This window comes from Zootoca vivipara, chromosome 4, assembly GCF_965207765.1.
Source record: "Zootoca vivipara chromosome 4, rZooViv2.hap1.1, whole genome shotgun sequence".
Taxonomy (NCBI): Eukaryota; Metazoa; Chordata; class Lepidosauria; order Squamata; family Lacertidae; genus Zootoca; species Zootoca vivipara.
The window spans coordinates 97,287,593-97,310,490 of NC_142587.1; the positions used below are offsets into that span (position 1 = coordinate 97,287,593).

At 46.0% G+C, this 22,898-nt stretch overlaps 1 protein-coding gene across 1 annotated transcript in view; it reads left to right on the forward strand.

The window, feature by feature from the left end:
* The window catches only part of ARHGEF17 (Rho guanine nucleotide exchange factor 17), a 155,832-nt gene that overhangs the window by 92,432 nt on the left and 40,502 nt on the right, over positions 1-22,898 (forward strand). Inside the window, exons 2-5 of the mRNA XM_035115379.3 lie at positions 6,519-6,596; positions 15,213-15,395; positions 17,847-17,963; positions 20,051-20,143. Of these exons, the coding sequence (XP_034971270.3) occupies positions 6,519-6,596; positions 15,213-15,395; positions 17,847-17,963; positions 20,051-20,143 (471 nt within the window). The remainder of the gene's footprint in view (positions 1-6,518; positions 6,597-15,212; positions 15,396-17,846; positions 17,964-20,050; positions 20,144-22,898) is intronic.

Below are 22,898 nucleotides of genomic sequence, written 5' to 3' on the forward strand. Positions count from 1 at the left end.
ATCCTCCCAGATCTCGGTGGATTTACTTAGCACTTCCTTTCTCGTTGCCGAAAGGGGAAGGACCAACCTTCTCCCCTCGCTCCTCTTGCAACAGATGTAATCCTGCACTGTATTGATTCTGTATTACTCACTAACTTAATTAAGAGCCAGCCATTCCTGATTTAATTGAAGGATAAACAGCTATGGCATTCATTCCTGAGTCACACAGAAGGCTGGCAAAGGTATCCACAGTCAGGGCCGCTGAGAGCAGGATTGGGCCCTGGTGGGGGGGGGGAATCAGGCTCCCTCCCCCACCAGCAAGGGTGGACTGGCTAGAAATCTTAACATGAGGTAGAAAATAAATGTGGGGTCTTCTTTTTCTACTAATAATAAATATGCTAATATCTATACCTGTTCAGAATACAGTCGTATTCTGGTTTTTGAACGGAATCTGTTCCAGGAGTCTGTTCGACTTCCCAAAACGTTCAAAAACCGTGGCACGGCTTCCGATTGGCTGCAGGAGCTTCCTGCACTCAATCGGAACCCACATCGGACGTTTGGCTTCCGATAAACGTTCGCAAACCGGAACACTCACTTCCGGGTTTGCAGCGTTCGGGAGCCAAAATGTTCAAGTCACATGGCGTTTGAGGACCAAGGTATGACTGTATTAAGATCTTATGGACTAATATCAGCAATATAAGCACGCACACGATTGTTGCTGAACCGACCGTGCATTTACATTAAACTTGTATGTTTAACACAACACGGTGTGTGTCAACGTGACGGGTTTGCTGTATTCATGCGGCTGTCGTTTACGAAACCCTGCAAATGTGACCGCAGGCTGAAGCAAATGTCCGTCCATAATTGGGAATACTTGGAAAGCTTGGTTCGTCTCGCAAGTTTGCAAGCTGTTATTCAGAGTTGTGCGTGCATTGAACACGAAGAATAGAGTGTTACGAGTTTTGGTGGAGGGCTTAGGCTGAATGCCTGGGCCCCCTTCTAATTCTTAGAATACCCTAGCTAGCTTCCTGGAGAGATGATCGATCGCCTGGGCGATGGGCCATTAAGGGGAACAAAGGGAGAGGCTCTGTGCGAGATGGCAAATGGGTATGGGGGTCCCCTCCCTCAACTCTCAGGTAGTTAGAAGGACAAAGGCAGTGTTAAGGGTTGAGTGATGTGAGCAAGAAGCAAAGCAGCCTGCTGGGAAGGCAGAGAGCCATGATTGATTTTTTGTTTGAATCCAAGGCTGCGGCTATGGGAGAAAGAAGGCCCCTTTGGGGTGCTCTTGCTGTGAACCCTTCCATCGCAGGCTCAGGATGTCAATATCCGTTTTGCATGACTTTCTAAGAGAAAACATGCCTTGGTTTTGGAACGCTTTGGTTTTGGAACGGACTTCCGGAACGGATTAAGTTTGAGAACCAAACAAATCAATGAATTTGCAAACGTGCAAATCCTATAGGCAAGGGAAGCTTGTTGTTGTTTATTCGTTTAGTCGTGTCCTACTCTTCATGACCCCATGGACCAGAGCACGCCAGGCACTCCTGTCTTGCACTGTCTCCCGCAGTTTGGTCAAACTCATGTTCGTAGCTTCGAGAACACTGTCCAACCATCTCGTCCTCTGTCGTCCCCTTCTCCTAGTGCCCTCCATCTTTCCCAACATCAGGGTCTTTTCCAGGGAGTCTTCCCTTCTCATGAGGAGGCCAAAAAATTGGAGCCTCAGCTTCAGGATCTGTCCTTCCAGTGAGCACTCAGGGCTGATTTCCTGAAGAATGGAGAGGTTTGATCTTCTTGCAGTCCATGGGACTCTCAAGAGTCTCCTCCAGCACCATAATTCAAAAGCATCAATTCTTCGGCGATCAGCCTTCTTTATGGTCCAGCATTAGGGAAGCTAATGGAGCCTGAATAAATCCTGGGAATTATGCAAATGCCCACATTTGCTTATTTTGTGCCGTTTATTATAGCCTCCCTATACCCAGGAAGGAAAGGAAAGCGTGAGGCTGCGTCATACCCAATTCTTTCATTTATTTAAAAAACAAAAACTTAGTGGATGCATCATTATGCGTGTCAGTCAACTAATCAAGTTGCACACATCTGCATGTCGACAAAAGAATGCTGACTTATTTTTTTAAAAAAGGAAGGTTGCTTAGTAAGTAATGCATGCCCACGTGGCAACCGGGCAACATCTGAGTGCCCAGCTACGTATGATAGTTAGACATTGCACACACTTATTTGTGGGGTGGAGTTTTGTTCATGCAAATAGCAGCTTCAGGGCAACCTGATGGAGATCAGTGCTGCAGCATTGGGGCGGGGGGGAGAGATGTGACCATTTCCTCTCCTGCAGCAATCTCAGCTTCTGCCGACCTTGAAGATTGTATGTAACGCTGGAGCTCCAGCTTTTAAGCCACTGTTAAATTCTCTCTTATATTCTTCCCATTAATAAGGCTTGTACCTTTGAGGAAATTGGAGTTCCACCAGCAAAACAGGAGGATTTTCAGCTAGCAACCCATCAGGATAGACGAGGATAGTTGAGGAATTTCGCTGGAAACAGAATACCACTGAATATCAACTTACCTGGAACATTTATGATTCCCAAGTGAACCATTGCATTATAGACTGACAAGAGATTAGTAGTGTTTATGCACCATTGAATATATGCGTCGGGCAGCCATTGTATTTGCATAGATATTTTGTTATTATTATTCACACTGTTGCTATAATATATTTATATATTTTTCACTGCCTATTTTCACGGCTTTTCGTTTCGTGTTTGGTTATATTTCCCGTGATTGCCTGTTGGCTATTTGCAATCTCAGTTAAAGCTGCTGGGAACTGCAGGATGAGAGCGCGCCCTTGTGCTCAAATCCTGCTGCTGGTTTCCCCAAAGAGACATCTGGTTGGCATGGGCCATTAGCCTCAGGGGCGCCTTACCCATAGAGGCTAGTGGTGCGGGGCGCCATGGCGCCATGTTCTGCAGGGTGCCAGGGAAGAGGCGGAGGCTGGACGTGGCGCCTCCCGGCCTCAGCTCTCTGCCCTCGCCCGCCTCCGCCATGCTGCTCTGCGCCCAGAGCCTCCTCCCTGCCAAAGGACCCACCCTCCAGCCGCTGCCCGCTGGGAGGGAAACGGGGGAGGGGCGCTGGAGGGATCTTCGCACCACGGCGCCAGATATGCTTAAGGCGGCCCTGATTGGCCTGATCCAGCCGACTCTTGTTAGCTTCCTCTCCATGTCTTCTTAAGCTCCTCTCCATCTTCTCAAGCTGCTTGTTGGCTCCTGGCATCCATTCGGATTGGGACCGGAGCTCAACTCCGTGGGAGAGCTTTCCTCTTCCTGCGCCCCCTCTATTAATTTGTGAATCGGTGGTTCCTTGTGAGTTTGCGCCTCTCCCCTCCCTCCCCATAGAAAACTTAAGACCCAGCTTTTACCTGCGGTGCCCAACGTGGTGGCAGAACTCTGGGCTGAACCATTTCAGACTGCAAAGAGGGGGTGCGCTCACGTTTTTCTGAACGCTACCCCGCATCTTAAAACAAACGACTTGCATGTAGCAAGCGAGCTCATCAGGGAGAAAGGCTTGGTGTCGCCCTCTACCTGACATGCTAGTTTGCATCGTGCAAGGAGGTTTTTCAGCCCTGTTTAGGGGAGTTTTTAATGACTGGTGTTTAAATGTATTTTCAGTCTTTTGTTGGAAGCTGCCCAGAGTGGCTGGGAAAACCCAGCCAGATAGGCGGGGTATAAATAATATTTAATAATAATAATAATAATAAATTATTTATACCCCGCCCATCTGGCCGGGTCTCCCCCACCACTCAACACACATCAAAATACATTAAAATATCACAGACTAAAAACTTCTCTAAACAGGGCTGCCTTTAGGTATTTTCTAAGTGTCAGGTAGTTGTTTATCTCTCTGACCACTGATGGGAGGGTATTCCACAGGGCGGGTGCCACTACCGAGAAGGCCCTCTGCCTGGTTCCCTGTAGCTTTGCTTCTCGCAGTGAGGGAACCGCCAGAAGGCCCTCGGCGCTGGATCTCAGTGTCCGGGCTGAATAATTATAATTATGATTATTAATAATAATTTATTTTCTCCCTGGCACGAGGGGGAATTAAGAAACCTTTCCACCTGCTCTTCCAGATCCTCCCTCCCCCATACCCTCCTTTTGCTCAACATGTGGAACCCAGAAAGTTGCCTTGTACTGAGGGGAAGGGCGCATTAGTCCATTTAGATTAGTATTGCCTTCACTGACTGGCAGCAGCTCTCCAGAATTCCCAACAAGGCAAGTTCTCCAGCTTACCTGGAGATGCTATTAGGGGATTAAGCCAGAGAGTGTCTGCGTTCAAAGCAAGTGTTTTATCCTTTTTTTTATGTTACGACGGACGTGGGAGGGGAACCGGGCCGTGGCAGCGCCAAGTGGAAATGTACAAACATGCCCGACTCCTGTCCCTTTTGTGGGGGGGGGAGAGGACGGCGGGAGCGTGGGTCCCTGGGAACCGTCCTCGAGATCCGATCTGCTTTCTCTGAGGTTTTATTCTTAGATCTCGTCTGGCGACCTCGGGATTTCTGCAACGGGGGTGGTAGCAGCACGTGTTTGCGATTTTGCAAAGATGTATTGGGTTGCTGCATAGCTGGTTTTGGAAAATAAAGAGGAAAGAGGAGAGGAAAAGAAAGAAAGCACTTCTAGCTAGAAAGAGGGTGGTTTTGCAAAAGAATTCTCCCGTGCATTACCCTCCTGGAGCCGCAATGACATTGCCCCAAATTCGCTGGGCGGCCCTTGGGCAAGTCGCTGAGCTGAACCATAGGAAAGGCCATTCGTTGTTTGCCGCCGCAGCTTTAGTGGCGTGCAAGTACGGTAGCTTTGCAGTCCTTACCCTGTGTGTGCTCTCTAGGGAACCCTGAGAGAAGAGTTCTTGATGAGCCCATTTCACAGAAACAGAGCTCAGTTGGACTTGCCTGGGGTTGTCTGAAGGAAAGTCGAGTTTGAGACTATTGGCCTCAGGCTCACTGAGGTGGTGAATCCGCGTCTGGGCTGAAGCCCTTTAGATTTCAGATGGTGGCTCTCTGGACCGCTTAGGATGCAACCCGGAACGTGGCTTCTTTTGTGCAACCCGGAACGTGGCTTCTTTTGTGCAACCCGGAATGTGGCTTCTTTTGAGGCAAGAGCTTCTGACGGCCGCTTCTCAGCTTCAAATCACACAACCAAATCACACAGATCACACAGCAGCAGCGTAGATTTCATTTAAATCAAATTGATTTCAATCACTAGTCAGTAAGACTTGATTCAAGTCATTTATTTATTTTAACAGAAAGACTCATTCTTGCATATTTACAACCAGATGAAGGTTTCGTATTCGGAATAATAAATTTTCAGAGTAGTTTTTACAGTTATATAAAAAATTGGTTATACTGTTAGACAGATAATTATGAAATTATTGTGAGGTTTAATAAGTTAACTGTTTATATTTGGGCAACTTTTCAGCTGTACTTTATTGGAAGGAGGAAAAACAATCATTTCCTTAATAACAAATTAAACAATTTATTTAACTAAAACAGGTACATTATAGCATATGTTTCCATGTTTGTTAACCGATGTGGTTAAACCTGTTTTTTATATTAAAAAAAACAGACGGAGTTTTAGCACACATAAAAAACTTAAAACAAACCCTTATTTCCTGATGGACTATAATGTAACTTAAATAGAAAACTATCTTTAGAAAGATTTTTCCTCTAAAAGCATTTCATTTTTTAAAAATCCGATTTAAATAAAAACAATCCGATTTAAAATTTTAAAAAATCAATTGTTTTTAAAAAATAATCAGTGATTTTTATCCACCCTGTTTAGCAGTGATTGAGCAATAACACAGGTGCCCTGATCCAGGTCGGTCTTGCCCTGAGTAATACACAGCAACACATTTGCAAGAGGTTCTTAGCTTTCAAAAACTTCACAATCCCAACTTTCATACAATCATAGGATCTTAGAGTTGGAAGGGACCCCAAGGGTCATCTAGTCCAACCCCCTTCAATGCAGGAATCTCAGCTAAAGCATCCTGGACCGATGGCCACCCAACCTCTGCTTAAAAACCTCCAAGGGTTTGTTCGCTGTTTTGACAAGGATACAGCAGCTCTTATTAGCCTTTAAAAAGATGTTGCAAATCTGAGCAGTTAGGCCACCAGGGCTTTTTGGAGGTGGGCAGATTGAAGATGTTGGTGCTCAAGATAGCCTCTTCCGTTTGATTCTAGGCTGTGTTTGCACCCAGCACAAAACCCTTCGTGGTGGTTATTTGCTGAAAGCAGTTTTTTTTGTCCGGCTTTTCAACCCAGAGAACACTGCAAAAGCAACTCATAAGTATCGGTGATAAGACACTTCCCGCCTTCAGGCTTTTAATCTAATAAAGGCGCGGCACAAAAGAAAAGGGCGTTGGGAGGGAGAAGGAAAAGGATAAACCCATTCACTTATTTCTTAAGCTCTTGTTTTTACCTCCAGAAGACTCTGCTGCAGGTTGTGGCACCGCTTCTCAAACGCCTCTCTCTGCCTCTCTTTTTTGCAGGATATGAGGAAACATGTGATTATGACACTCCTGGATACTGAACAGTCGTACGTGGAGTCGCTGCGGACCCTGATGCAGGTAAGCGACCCTTGTGGGAGCAGAGGCTAGGGACCTCGCGGTTCAGTCCAACTCTCTGCACTGGTCAGATATGCCTGTGCTGTTTTTCTTCTCTAGAGTGGTATCATGTTGCTTTAAAACTTTGGCCTGCACGTGGCCCGTGTTCAACATCCTTTGAGTTTTAGGAGGGTAGCATCTATATATATAAAAATGTAAAAATCGTGAAAGGGCGTGTTCCACTTTTCTCCGTAACCGCTTGACCGATCGTCCTGAAATTTTGACACAACGATCCAGGCCACTCCCCGAGCGTTGTTAGAAAAGAAATCCCTCAAATTTCACACCTGGGCAGGTATAAACCTGCTTTTCCACAAAGTAAAACAGCGCCCTCAAGTGGAATTCCTCCCACAGTACACCCCCCTCCCTTCCTGTGAAATCTACACCACACCTACAAACCAAATAATGACATCATCAACCAAGCAACTGAAACCACCAAGGCGGCCATTATCAGACCCCTAGGCCCCTGCCAGGCTGCTGGGCCCCCACTAGGCCCGGGGGGGGGATAACCCACAGCAACGCAATTGGGGGCATGGCAAGGGGTTTTTACTTTAAAATTTAGCACCACTAGCCCCCCCCCCAATCCACCACCAAATAACCACAAGACAAAAATAAATACCATCCTTCAAAACGTCATGAGATACGCCAGTCACGGAGGGGTGGGGGGACAAACAGAATAGATCATGGACCGGGACACGTGGGGGCAGTCACAGGGATTAGCCACAACAACACGCCACACCCCCAAACCCCGCCTCCGCCACGAGATCCTGTATAACAGGGGGACTCTGAGTGAGGCTCAGGGGGATCTGAAGGGGGCCTATTAACCTCCATTTGACAGACTAACGCACAGCAACGCGTGCAGGGCAAGCTAGTTTCAAATAAAAAAATCCCCCATGCCCCTAATTTGCACACTATAATTTGCACACAGCATTTTCACTACCATCTTGTGTCTGGCAACCACAGTACAGTGGTTACCTTGGTTCTCAAACTTAATCGGTTCCCAAACCAAGGCGCGCTTCCCCATAGAAAGTAATGCAAAACGGATTGATCCGTTCCGGACTTTTACAAACAACCCCTAAAACAGCAATTGAACATGAATTTTACTGTCTAACGAGACCATTGATCCATAAAATGAAAGCAGTAAACAATGGACTGCAGTCACACAATCAATCAATCAATCAGTAGCTGAACTGGGTTCCACACAGTCACAAAAATAAAAGAGAGCCGCAAAAAACCAAAATGCAAAATACATAGTGAAAACAGACAGTGTGATACTCAAAATGGAAGTGTTGCACTCAAATTGGAAGCGCAACACTCAAAACGGAGCATGTTTGGCTTCCGAAAAATGTCCACAAATCGGAACTCTTACCTTCCGGATTTGCAGTGTTTGGGTTCCAAGGCGTTTGAGAACCAAGGTACCACTGTACCAAGTTTCCTTGTTAAACCTTTGCGTGCTTATCCCACCATGCATTTGCTGTTTGGTTGCAGAGTGGCAGTGTGGTGCAGTAGATTGACTAGATCCCAGGAGACTCGGGTTCAAATTCCCACTCGGCCATAAAGCTCCCTGGGTGGATGACCTTGGGCCAGTCATGGTCTCCTCTCAGCTCGATCTGCCTGGCAGGGTTGTTGTGAGAGGGGGGGGAGAACCGGGTGCGCCACCTTGGGGAAGTAACGAAACAACCGTGATAATAGACCTCTTTTGGAAGTTACGGTAAGCCAGGAATGAGCACCGTCCTAGTGCCTGCTGCAAAGTGGCTCCACTTTGCTCATAGACCCCCAAGGGGACCCCCAAGGGTCATCTAGTCCACCCTTCTCTCCCCCTGCGACTCCTTGCTCAGCTGCAGAGCCTTAGCAGGGCTGCTGCCGGAAACGAGATCTGTGGGTTCCTAATGCGGCAGAGCGACGTCCCACGCCGGGCACTGGGAAGCTTTTGTCAGCCCAAACCCAGCCTGCGCTCGTCTCCGTGGCAACTGCATCCCGTTGTCCACATGATTCGGGGCTCGAGAGCAGAGCACCAGGGACGACTGCGCTCGGGATCAAGATGTCAGGGAATTTGCATTCAGGTTTATTTCCCCCTTTGAAGTGTGTGTGTGTGTTTGTGTGAGTGTGCAAATGCTGTCCGACCGGGAAGACCCGCTTTCCCACAACTGATTCGCAGGTTTGACTTTGCTCCGTACGTGAGGCAGCACTACGAGTCTTTCTTCTGCCTGCAGCAGTTTTAATTCCACGGCAATCTTATTTCTGCCTTTTCGATCGTCCAAATGGGGAGCGCTTAACTCTTTCCCCGCCCTTTGGGTCCAGGTACAATACATCCTTCCCACACACCAAAACTCCCAAGTGTGAAAATTGGAGGGTTATTTTCGTACCCTTCGCCCTCTGCTTCGAGTCTCTAATTCACAGGAAACAGGCTTGTCAGTTGCAGCCCTTCGGCATTTCTGAATGCCAGGCTCTCTCTCGACCTCCTTTGTGCAATAGGACTTTTTATTCAATGCTCTGAGTCTTTATCATCTGTAAAGCATAATAATAATAATATTATAATAATAATTTATTATTTATACCCTGTCCATCTGGCTGGGTTTTCCCAGCCACTCTGGGCGGCTCCCAACAGAATATTGAAAACAGAATAAAACATCAAACATTAAAAACTTCCCCAAACAGGGCTGCCTTCAGATGTCTTCTAAAAGTCAGATAGTTGTTTATTTCCTTGACATCTGATGGGAGGGCACCACCACTGAGAAGGCCCTCTGCCTGGTTCCCTGTAGCCTCACTTCTCGCAGGGAGGGAACCGCCGGAAGGCCCTCAGCGCTGGACCTCAGTGTCCAGGCTGAACGATGGGAGTGGAGACGCTCCTTCAGGTCTACTGGGCCGAGGCCGTTTAGGGCTTTGAAGGTCAGCACCAACACTGTGAATTGTGCTTGGAAACGTACTGGGAGCCAATATAGGTCTTTCGGGACCAGTGTTAGGTGGTCTCGGCGACCACTCCCAGTCACCAGTCCAGCTGCCGCATTGCCCTCCTTTGTACTCCACTGAGGAAGGGTTGTGGCTCAGAGGTAGAGCATCTGCCTTCCATGAAGACGGTCCCCGGTTCAATCTCCGGCATCTCCAAAATCTCCCTGCCCAAAACCTTGGAGAGCGACTGCCAATCAGTGTAGACAAAACTGAGTCAAATGTCCCCATGTTCTGACTCAGAATAAGGCAGCATCCTATACGATAAGATCGAGCCCATGGGTAATAATAATAATAATAATAATAATAATAATAATAATAATAATAAGTTATTATTTATACCCCGCCCATCTGGCTGGGTTTCCCCAGCCACTCTGGGCGGCTTCCAACAGAAATATTAAAATACACTAATTTCTTAAAGATTAAAAGCTTCCCTAAACAGGGCTGCCTTCAGATGTCCTCTAAAAGTCTGGTAGTTATTTTTCTTTTTGACATCTGGTGGGATGGCATTCCACAGGGCGGGTGCCACTACCGAGAAGGCCCTCTGCCTGGTTCCCTGTAACTTGGCTTCTCGCAGCGAGGGAACCACCAGAAGGCCCTTGGCACTGGACCCCAGTGTCCGGGCAGAGCGATGGAGGTGGAGACGCTCCTTCAGGTAGGCAAACTAAGTCCCGGGGGCCGGATCTGGCCCAATCGCCTTCTAAATCCGGCCCGTGGACGGTCCGGGAATCAGCGTGTTTTTACACGAGTAGAACGTGTCCTTTTATTTAAAATGCATCTCTGGGGTATTTGCGGGGCATAGGAATTCGTTCATTCCCCCCCCCCCAAAAAAATATAGTCTGGCCCCCCACAAAGTCTGAGGGACAGTGGACCGGCCCCCTGCTGAAAAAGTTTGCTGACCCCTGATCAAGCCAGTGGCTCGTTGTCACGGTCCGGTCGGCGGGCGGTTGAAGCCCTGGCTGAGGACGTCAGGACCAGAAGCAAGATGGTGGTGTAGAAGCAGGAACAGGTGCAGGGTTGAGGGTCCAGCAGCAGGCAGTCGCAGGGTCAAGGAGCAAGGCGTCGGCAAGGCAAAGGTCCAAGGGTCGAGGATCAAGGCGTCGGCAAGGCAGAAGTCCAAGGGTCGAGGATCAAGGCGTCGGCAAGGCAAAGGTCCAAGGGTTGAGGATCAAGGCGTCGGCAAGGCAGAAGTCCAAGGGTCGAGGATCAAGGCGTCAGCAAAGGCGAGGGTCCAAGGAGCAAGGCGTCGGCAAGGCAAGGGTCAAAGGAGCAAGAGGCCAGATGCAACCAGGCAGGGATAGCGTTGCAGTGGCAAAGAGCTGAGCTTTTATCCCTCCCAGCTCCTGCCACCAGGTGCAGTGAGGTATCGTGGTCTCACCTGAGTGGTCACTCCTTGCCTCTCCAGCACAAGCTGAGGCCTCACCTGAGTGGCCACTCCCTGCTTCTCCAGCACAAGCTGAGGCAGGCCCCAGTCCTACAAAGCACTACAGGCCCCAGAGCCTGACTCCTGCCCATACTCCTGACACTCGTCTGGTCCAGCCAGCCCCACACCCCTCCAGCGTGCTCAATCTGGAGAGACATTGGGCTTATTGAAGCAGAGGGATTCTCCCTCTGGAGCGGTATGAGGGCAGACCGCGATGGCGGTTTCACTCAGCGGTATATCGCCGGTGAAACCGCCACCGCTCCCGAGTCCCTCTGCCTCCAGCTTGTTTTCCCCTCGCCGTGGTGGGCGCTGGGAGCAGAGGGACTCAGGAAATGGCAGTTTCGCCACGATATACCACTGAGCGATGCCATCATCGCAGTCTGCCCCTCGCACCGGTCCTGGGCGATATATTGATATATCTAGCCCAGGCCTAGCAGGGACAGGGAATAAGGTCCTGGTTTCTGCTCTTTGGAAGTCCGATTCCAGCTCTCAATAGCCTGGATCGGCGGGCATTTGCTCAAAGTTGCCCTTATGCAGAATTCTGCGTTGTCGTCATTGGAAAGCCTTAGGACAGGGCGTGCCAACCTTTTGGGTGCCGGGCTTTTTTTAAAGCAGGGGACAAGGGGGCGTTAATTGATGGCGCAAAGGCAAACCCATCGACTCCCTCCGAAGAGGAGAGCTAGAGAGAGCAGCTGCTTTGTGCGCTTGAAGGACAGGGGGAGATAATTACAGCTCAGGAGCCTTTAATATGGCACAGTGAAATTCCTGGAAATGTTCCTGACTCACTCAGAAATGACATCTTTGAAGAGGAGAGACAAGGGCAGCAAAAGGAGCAATCCAGTTTTGATTAGCTTTTTAAATACCTACGAGATGCGGAATGTTTCCTCCACCTTTGAAAAGTTATATAGCTGCAGTGGAAGCAGCCCAGATTTTGGTCTCTTTCGAATGTAACGCTAAACTGTGGATTAGCTTAGCATGCACCCAATGGCCCTCGCCTCTTTCATTTCTATTTTTGATTATTATGATTTGTTAATTGTCTATACCGTGTTTCATCAGTGTGTCATTATGCGCCAACCTTAAAATGTGGTTTAGTCTTAACTACGGTTTAGGGAAACAAGCCAATAACATAAACCATGGTTTGAAGTTTGCTTTTTTCAAAAGCTTTTATCCGTGACCTATCTTTAGTTGTAGGTTGTAGCTTCAGCTTGTAGCCTGTTCTGTGCTTTGAGGGTCTGTAATTCAAAGATTTGGGCTTTAACCGTATTTGCCTTACTTGCTTACTTTTTTTTTTTTTTTTGCAGAATTGCAGCGCATTGAAAACACAAATCACAAATTCTATAGTCCTTTAAATATATACCAAAACTGTTTACAAGTGCCATTGAACAGATTTTTTTAACAGTTGTGTTCTTGTGTAATAATGAGGGTGTGTATTGTGAAGGCACCTGTTAATATAATGATCGAAAGTAGGATGATACCTAGGGTCACCTCATATGAAATGGTTTGTGTGATAGCTTGTAGGGCTCCTATTAGGGCATATTTTGAGTTTGATGCCCATCCAGATCATAGGATGGTATAAACTATTATACTTGAGAGGGCTAGTAAAAATAAAAGCCCTAAGTTTAATTTGGATGAGTTTGGTTTGAATTGTACAGAGGCTGGTTGCAATAGTCTGGATAGCTCAGTTGGTTAGAGAATGGTGCTGATATCACCAGGGTTGCAGGTTCGATCCCCATTAAAGCCCTAAATGGCCTCGGCCCAGTTTACCTGAAGGAGCATCTCCACCCCCAGCATTCTGCCCCGACACTGAGGTCCAGCTCCGAGGGCCTTCTGGCGGTTCCCTCGCTGCGAGAAGCCAAGTTACAGGGAACCAGGCAGAGGGCCTTTTGGGTAGTGGCACTCGCCCTGTGGAATGCCCTCCCACCAGATGTCAAAGAGAAAAACAACTATCTGACATTTAGAAAACATCTGAAGGCAGCCCTGTTTAGGGAAGCTTTTAATGTGTGATATTTTAATGTATTTTACTTTCTGTTGGAAGCCTCCCAGGGTGGGTCTGGAAACCCAACCAGATGGGCGGGGTACAAATAATAACATTATTATTATTATTATTATTATTATTATTATTATTATTATTACATGTGACAACTGCATTTTCCTGCATTGCAAGGGGTTGGACTAGAGTCCTCTTGGACTCCCTTCCAACTCTATGATTCTATGGTTGTATGATTCAGTGAACTCTACAATTCTATGATGAAGGGAAGGCCAGCGTTCCTCTAGAGCAGCAATTTCCATGAATTTATCTAATCCTCTTTTACAACCCTCCAAATCAGTGGTCATCACTGCGTCCTGCGGAAGGGAGTTCCATAGTTCAACTGCATGCTTCATTTTTGTTAAAGTATGGTTGTTGTTGTTGTTATTATTATTATTATTTGAGTTTATTTACCCGGAGGTCTCAGGGTGGTTCACAGAAGAGATCAACATAAAAACCACAATATATATAATCAAAATAAAAACAACCCAATAACACGCCTCCCCACCCCCCACCCCAGAAAAGAGCCACATTTTAAAAGGGCATAGGATGTCAAACATATCAACCAAAGGCCTAGTTTAAAAGGAATGCTTTTGCCTGGCACCTAAAGGTGTGTGATGAAGGTTCCAGGCGAACTTCCCTGGGGAGAGCATTCCACAGACAGGGAGCCACTGCAGAAAAGGCCCCGTTCTTGTGTTGCCGCCCTCTGGACCTCTCAAGGAGGAGGCACACGAAGGAGGGCCTCATAAGATGATCTCAGGGTCTAGGTAGGTTCATATGGAAAGAGGCAGTCCTTGAGGTATTGCGGTCCTGAGCTTATTAATCCCTGGAGCACTGATCATAACAGGTTGCAGAGCTAAGCAAGAGAAGCCGTGGCTATCTTGACTCCTCCTGCAACACGCAAACCAGGGAGTGCCAGGTTCCAGATGGCCATCTCAAATTTGGAGTGACAGCCCTTAGGATGTTTGCATTTTGCTCCTCAATGTCAGAGGCAGGCTGGATGAGTCAAGGCACCATCCGGGGACCCCCTAGGGAAACCCCAGAGCAGGAAGGCTCAGAGCCCAGGGAGTGGGACACTGGGGACAGCTCAGAGGATGAAGCGGGGAGGGCTTAATGGTTGGATGCTGAAGAGGCAGCAGGCTTGAGTGAGAGAGAAGAGCCAGTTGGAGAAAGCAGTGCAGACTTAGCACATGAAGCAGAGGAGGAGGGGGCAGAGGCTACAGATGTTTCCCAGGCACTTGGCTGTCCTACTGTATTAGGCTCCCCTCCACCCTGGTAGCGAAGGACACAGAAAGCTTTGCATGTGGCAGAACAAATATGTGAATTCCTGCTTGGGCAACTTCCGGTTGAGAGAGAATAGGAAGCAAGGACTCTCAGTCTTGGCAGCTGTGTTATAGGGGCCGGTCCTGTCCTTTGCTTGCAAGAGGTCCCAGGCAAAATAGAGCATCTCTAGGGAAAAGCAGGAGGTGATGGGAAGGACCCTTTTCTGCCTTGGACTCCAGAGAGCTGCTTCCCCAACCTGGTGCCCTCCATACGTTTTGGGGAGCAGCTCACACCAGCCACGCTAGGTTGGGGCCGATGGGTGTTGTAGTCCAAAAAATATGGATGTCACCCAGTTGAGGAAGAGGGGTGTGTGTGTGTGTGTGTGTGTGTGTGTACCAGCGTATTCTACGTCACAAATCAGCATCTGTCTTAACAATAGGAATTATGTGCATTTATGTGTATTTTAATGAACTGAACAAAGTGAGAGGTTATGAGTCATAGGGGGGGTGTAGAGATTGTGTGAATGAACTTAGTGCCCAGCTTATATTTTTAGTTGCTGTTTTGTTAATGTTTTTAATATTGTTTTATATATTTGAAATGCCGCATTGATTTGTTAATCACGCAGTTTGCCGTAATTGTGAGGTTTAGCTCATTTTTTAGTTGCTGTTTCGTTAATTTTTTTTATAGATGGCAACTGTTTTATTGAAAATTGGTTGATTTTTTTAATACGACGTGTGCTGTATTCGCGATGTGCTATTATGTTTTACTACGTTATGGTTATTTATCGGTTGCAAGCCGCTTTGAGATTCATTTGAATGAAAAGTGGCATAGAATTACAATCAATCAATCAATCCGTCGGTATTGAATTGGGTGGGTCTTCCTGTCTCCTAAATGTCCGCTCTTCCGTCTCTCCTTCCCTTTCCAGGGTTACATGAAGCCCTTGAAGCTGCCGGAAAATGCCATCCTCTGCGATCCCGCCCTGGTGGACGAGATCTTTGATCAGATCCCCGAGCTGCTGGATCACCACGAGGAGTTTCTGGAGCAGATTTCCGAGTGCGTGCAGAGCTGGAGTGAGAAGCAGAAAGTGGGAGACATCCTGGTGCAGTCTGTGAGTTCAGCCTTTCCGACAATACACACACACACAGACACACACACACACACACACACACACAACCTCTGGCACACACAGCCTCTGATCAAGGAGCTGGTATTCGAGACGGAAACGTGGCTCGAAGGATGCCGGGTTTTCCGGCATATATTCTATTCTATTCTATTCTATTCTATTCTATTCTATTCTATTCTATTCTATTCTATTCTACAGTGGTTTAAGAACAGCTTAGTTTATTAACAACTTGGATTAAGAACGATGCAAACTTGGAAGTAGGTGTTTTGGTTTGTGAACTTTGCCTTGGGAGCAGAACATGTTCCGTTTCCTGTTAAGTGTGTTCCATTTGTAAATTGAGTCCCCCGCTGCTATGGGAAAGCACACTTTGGTTTAAGAATGCTTTGGTTTAAGAACAGACTTCCAGAATGGATTAAGTTTGTAAACCAAGGTACCACTGTATTCTATTCTATTCTATTCTATTCTATTCTATTCTATTCTATTACAGTGGTACCTCGGTTTACAAACACAATTGGTTTCGAAAGTCTGTACTTAACCTGAAGCGTGCTTAACCTGAAGCGAACTTTCCCATTGAAAGTAATGGAAAGTGGATTAATCCGTTCCAGACAGGTACGCGGAGTACTTAAACTGAAAATACTAAAACTGAGGCGTACTTAAACCGAGATATGACTGTATTTTTAAATTTATTTTTATTTTATTTTAATAATAATTTATTATTTGTACCCCACCCATCCGGCTGGGTTTCCCCAGCCACTCTGGGCGGCTTCCAACAAACATTAAAAATACATTAAAATGTCACACATTAAAAAATTTCCCTGAACAGAGCTGCCTTCAGATGTCTTCTAAATGTCAGGTAGTTATTTATCTCTTTGACATCTGATGGGAGGGCGTTCCACAGGGTGGGCGCCACTACCGAGAAGGCCCTCTGCCTGGTTCCCTGTAGCTTTGCTTCTCGCAGTGAGGGAACATCAATATACAAAAAACGTGGACATTACATATGATACAAAATACACATATTACACCCTTTACAACATAAACACACCTTAGACACTAACTTCCGATTCTTCTCACTGTACTATTTTACATTTTGTTAATCTGTACACAGTTCATTATTATTTTTAAACTTTCCCGTTTCTTATCCAGAATATACTTTTATATAATGTCTTTGTATTTCAAGGTTCATTCTAAGTCTGCCAAGAGTTTATTGTTAACACAATAGTTTTTAAGATAATCTTTAAACATTATCGAATCTTGTACTAACTTCCTGTACTGAATTTCCTCTTTAATCTCCCTGTCATCCTTGCAAGTTGTAAATATTCTATCATTTCTGCTTGCCAGTCGGTTTTTGTGGGGATGTTGTCACTTTGCTATCAAAATCCTAGCCCAGGGGTCCCAAACTAAGACCTGGGGGCCGGATGCGGCCCCCAACAACCCCCCCGCCCGCTCTTATTGGCGCGCCGCGGTGCAGTTGCCCATCTCCAGGTCGACGTGGTCCCAGAAATAGCTTGTGTGCAGGCCAGAAGGTGGGGGAATGTGCTTCCATACACATGCGCACAAGCTATTTTTGGTGCCGCGCCATGCCAGAAAGAACGAGTGCTTGTGCATATGGGAGTGCCGGAGGAAGCAGCCCGAAGCCAGGTAGGTTTGGGGACCCCTGTGGACCTAGCCGCCGTGGTCGTGTACATAAAAGGTGGTCTAAGATTTTTCTTAATTTCCATGGACGTAATTCCTAATAGGAAGGCCTCGGGTTTTTTTGTGTGTGTGAATGAGAGTTTGAATATCTTTTTAAGTTCATTGTATATCAGGCATCCCCAAACTTCGGCCCTCAAGATGTTTTGGACTACAATTCCCATCATCCCTGACCACTGGTCCTGTTAGCTAGGGATCATGGGAGTTGTAGGCCAAAACATCTGGAGGGCCGCAGTTTGGGGGTGCCTGTTGTATATGGTGTCCCAAAATTCTCTTATTATCTTACAACCCCACTATATGTGCATAAACGTATCTACCCCATTTTTACACCTCCAGCTGTCCTCTGAACTACAGTGGTACCTCGACTTACGAATTTAATCCGTTCCAAACGTGCCTTTGTAAGTTGAAGAATTCGTAAGTCGAAGCCAATGGGGAATTTTTTTTAAAAAAAATCGCAAGTCGAAAAAATCCTATCTAAACCGCATCCCAAATGGCGGACGGAACTCGAAACATTCGTAGGTTGAGTCATTCGTAAGTCGAGGTACCACTGTATTCTTCTACATGTTGGCCAATCAGCAATGCTAATTCATGTTTGCTTGTTTTAAAAGTGATAATTCCCAGGGGCTGAAAATCTCTTATTGACGTCACTTCCGTGTTCTCCTATCTCACCACTTTCTACGACTTCAGAGGGAGATTTGTCTGCGTGTCTCATGAAGCCTTTGTCTCGCTCTCCCCCCCCAACCGCAGTTTTCCAAAGACATCCTGGTGAACATTTACTCCGCCTACATCGACAACTTCCTCAACGCCAAAGATGCTGTGAGGATCGCCAAGGAAGCCAGGCCAGCGTTTATGAAGTTCCTGGAGGTAGGACAGAAATCATTTTTTAAAATTTTGATAAAATTTTATTGATTTCCAAAAAAAATATATATGAAAAAAACAGAAATGAAAAAGAAATCATAACCAAATTAAACCATCATTTTTAGTGAACATCCCTCCACTCCCCCTCTTGGTTCCATTATAATATACTTGTTCATGCATATCCATGAAATCTTATATGCTTAATCCAATTTTAAAACCTTCTTCATCCTATTACAAGTGACTTTTAAAAGTTGTTGTTGTTTAGTCGTTTAGTCGTGTCCGACTCTTCGTGACCCCATGGACCAGAGCACGCCAGGCACTCCTGTCTTGCACTGCCTCCCACAGTTTGGTCAAACTCATGTTCGTAGCTTCGGGAACACTGCCCAACCATCTCGTCCTCTGACGTCCCCTTCTCCTAGTGCCCTCAATCTTTCCCAACATCAGGGTCTTTTCCAGGGAGTCTTCTCTTCTCATGAGGTGGCCAAAGTACTGGAGCCTCAGCTTCACGATCTGTACTTCCAGTGAGCTTTTAAAAGTTAAACTAATGTGGTTTTTTGTGTGTTTTTTTACATTTTAAAAGTTAAACTAATGTAAAAAACTATACACAAAGCTTTAAAAAATAAGCCTTAAACAGTTGCCCTTTTTTGTAAAAATTTGTCCTGCACAGTTCAGTACTGTAATTTATTTTGCCAATCTTCTTCTTCTTTTTCATCTTCTTCATCTCCTTTGGCCAAGGCTTCTTCTTCCTTCCATAGGGGCTGGCTGGTCTTGGCCTGGCATCCGGTCTCGCCTATCTTGAGTCTTTCGCTCAAACAAGCCATCGAATCCTGTACATCTCAATATCATAACTTTTATTTATTTATTTTAACAATAATCATTTCCCACATTTTCTTCAAATCTTTTGCCCTCCCTTCTTGTTATTTCTCTGGCACAGTCAAAGCCCAGGGCAGAAAGACTGCAGGAATCACAGCTGGAGATTCCTCTGACAGGTGGCTGTACAAAACAAGCCCTGGTTCAGGATCTTCTCCTCTCTGCTTAGCTTGTAAAATGAAGCATTTAGACCCAGCCCATCCTGGGCACCACAACCTCTGGGTTGGAGCCTGTTGCCTCCCCGTTTTATGTCTTGAGAATAGTCTGTTAAGTCGCCAAGACTCCACCAAGATGCTATGTTCCCCATTAACCTTGATCTTCATGTTCCGATGGCGAAGCGTACCGGAAAAATAAAGCAATCGAGATCAGCTTTTTATTAAAGAGTGGGAATGGTGTATTGAATATTTGCAAACAAATTGCAAACAGATAAGAACATCATCGGCAGGGTTGGTGTAACAACCTGCAGTTTCATAAGAAGTATATAAAGTAGATGAATAAATGAGCAAATTAATACTTGTTACTTAATACAATACTTAATACAATACTTAAGATGAATAAATGAGCAAATCTCCCAGGACATTCTATACAAGATCTCAAAGCAGCTGTTTTATTACAGAAAAAATTCAGAAACAGACTGGAAAGGGAAGTTGCTGAATTGGAACTCATTACCAAGCTTAAAACCATGGAGCCACCTGGGATGAACAAAGACATAGGATTCTTATCTCATTATGCATGATCAAGCTTTCTTTAGCGCCTCAGCCCTTGCTTTTCCCCCGCAGGACCTATTGCAGTCATCAGCAGTCGTTAACAGCCATCAACAGGTTTACCACTCCTATCAGCCCATTCCCACCCACCCCCGCCACCCTCTGAATATTCATAAGGGTCTGGCTCTTCTGTTTCAAGTGTATCTGAAGAAGTGTGCATGCACACGAAAGCTCATACCCAAAATAAAAACTTAGTTGGTCTTTAAGGTGCTACTGAAGGAATTTTTTTATTTTGCTTCGACTCAGAGCAACATGGCTACCTACCTGTAACTTGAGCAAATTAAGTTAATTTGGATATGCAGAAAATATTTAAAAATAAATTCAAGCAACCGCAGAAAGAGAGGAAAAGAAGTCAAGTTTTGAAATGTTAAAATGACTGTAAAATTATTGAAATGTATAAACCTGAAAATTAATTTTTTAAAAAACAAACAAACTGATCTTCATTTCATGTTCTTTCAGCAAAGCATGAGGGAAAACAAAGAAAAGCAGGCGCTTTCAGACCTCATGATCAAGCCGGTTCAGCGGATTCCGCGCTATGAGCTTTTGGTCAAGGTGAGTCCAAGAGGCCTGGTTATTAATTGTTGTTCATAAATTGTTGCTATTAATTGTTGAACTGCCCCAAGACCTGCGGGCATAGGGTGGCATATAAATTCAAATAAACGCCATCTCCAACTCCTCGAAAGATTCCATCAATGGTGTCTCCGAAAAAATTTACACATCACTTGGGAAGACAGGCGAACTAATCTCAGTGTACTGGAAGAAGCAGAGATCACCAGTATTGAAGCAATGATTCTTCAACATCAACTTCGTTGGACTGGTCATGTTGTGCGGATGCCTGATGATCGTCTCCCAAAGCAACTGCTCTATTCCGAACTTAAAAATAGAAAGCGTAATGCTGGTGGTCAACAAAAATGATTTAAAGACTGTCTCAAGGCAAATCTTTAAAAATGTAGTATAAACACAGACAACTCGGAAACACTGGCCTGTGAGCGCTCCAGATGGAGAACAGCCTTTACCAATGATGTTGTGGGCTTTGAAGACGCTTGAACTCAGAACGCAAGGGAGAAACGTGCTAAGAGGATTAGCACGCTTCGCAAATCCACACCGTGATCAACTCCCGCCCGGAAACCAATGTCCCCACTGTGGAAGGACGTGTGGCTCCAGAATTGGCCTCCACAGTCACTTACGGACTCACTGTTAAGACCGTGTTCATGGAAGACAATCTTACTCGGCTACGAGTGATCGCCAAAGAAGAAAGAAGAAAATCAAATTGTTGTTGTTGTTGTTGTTGTTGTTGTTAAATATTAATGTTGTTGTTATGCGGCTTAGGACCCTCGTACCTGCGGGACCGCCTCTCCCGGTATGCCCCGCAGAGGACATTAAGGTCCACAAATAATAACATATTGGAGATCCCGAGTCACAAGGTGGTTAGACTGGCCTCGACCAGGACCAGGGCCTTCTCAGTACTAGCCCTGACCTGGTGGAACGCTCTCTCTCAGGAGACTAGGGCCCAGCGGGAGTTGCCATCTTTTTGTAGGGCCTGCAAGACAGAGCTGTTCCGCTTGGCCTTTGGACTGACTCAGTCTGACCCCGGTGTTACCCTCCCCTAAGGTTTTATCCTACAGATATTTAAACGAGGTTCCACTTGTAGATTCCTAATTTTGAAATTGAATTTTAACATTGTATTTAATCTGCATTTTAATTGAATTGTTTCTTTTATGCTTGTTTTGATATTTTTGTTGTTAGCTGCTCTGAGCCCGGTCTTGACTGGGAAGGGATATAAGGGCGGGGTATAAATATTATTATTATTATTATTATTATTATTATTATTATTATTATTATTATTAAACTGTAAACTGAAGGCAGTATTTAGCTTCTGCTATAGAGTGTAATAAGGGACCCAGGTGGCGCTGTGGGTTAAACCACTGAGCCTAGGGCTTGCCGATCAGAAGGTTGGCATTTCGAATCCCCGCAACAGGGTGAGCTCCCGTTGCTCGGTCCCTGCTCCTGCCAACCTACCGTAGCAGTTCGAAAGCACGTCAAAATGCAAGTAGATAAATAGGAACCGCTACGGCAGGAAGGTAAACGGCGTTTCCATGTGCTGCTCTGGTTCACCACATGACCTGGTTCGCCACATGACCTGGAAGCTATACGCCGGCTCCCTCGGCCAATAATGCGAGATGAGCGCGCAACCCCAGAGTCGGTCACGACTGGACCTAATGGTCAGGGGCCCCTTTACCTTTATAGAGTGTAATAGAAATTTAGCAACCCGAAGAGCTAAAAACTCGTTGTTTTGTTTTTTTAATGGAAGCTGTGTTTTTGAGGGTGCAAAACGTTTCCACCCAGTCAAGAGACTTGAGGAACAATCTTATGTTCCAGCTACGCTGAGTCACCATCCTTGATATTTTAGAATTCTGCTGCTCAACTCCCCTTGAATGGAGGCCCTTCAGTGAATGCCTAGCAAATATTTACTGCAAAGAGGAAATTGGATGCTAGCATCTTTCCAGTTTTGTTTTGTGTTTTTTTCAAACAAAAACAAAAAACAGAACGTGGGGATAATTCTCAAGGACCTTTTCGGCAAACCCAGTTGGGCTGAATGGAAGACACGCCAGAGCTCTGATGTGTTCTTGCAAGTTCACCAGATTTCAGTGGGACTTGGCACCTAGTTCAGAACTGAGAACCTGTCCAATTTAGCCCAGCTGTTCTACTGCCTGGATCCCGGATGGTGGGCTGAGATGACAGCTTGCTTTTCGGCAAGCTGCATTCCTTGAATACTTCACATGCTTCTGAGTCAGAGCTACAGGTTTGGATCTGATTCCAGGAATAAAGGCAGTTACTCATTCGGGAGCTCTGAGCCCACCGGAAATGTGATTCTTCGTGGTCCCTGTCTTCACAAACCAAAGTACTGCAGCAAACCATTTCGTTTGTTTGTTTGTTCGCGGCATTTATCACCCTATTTGGAGACCGAGGTGGCACACACGGTTCTCTTCCTCCCCATTTTATCTGCACAACAACCCTGCGAGGTAGGCTGAGAAATTGTGACTGCGACCTGGTCACCCAAGTGAGTCGCTTGCCCGAAGTGAGGATTCGAAATAAGTATTTTATTTTTCGATTTTTGACTTTTGAGGATTTGGTTTTTAAAAAATAAATAATTTATTTTTTTATTTTTGACTTTTACAACAAACAATTTTTTAAATTAAGGAAAAAACCATCCAAAATACATACAGCGGTACCTCGGGTTGTGGACCCGATCCGTTCCGGGGTGCCGTTCACACCCCGAAAAGTCCGCAACCCGAGCGGCGCTTTT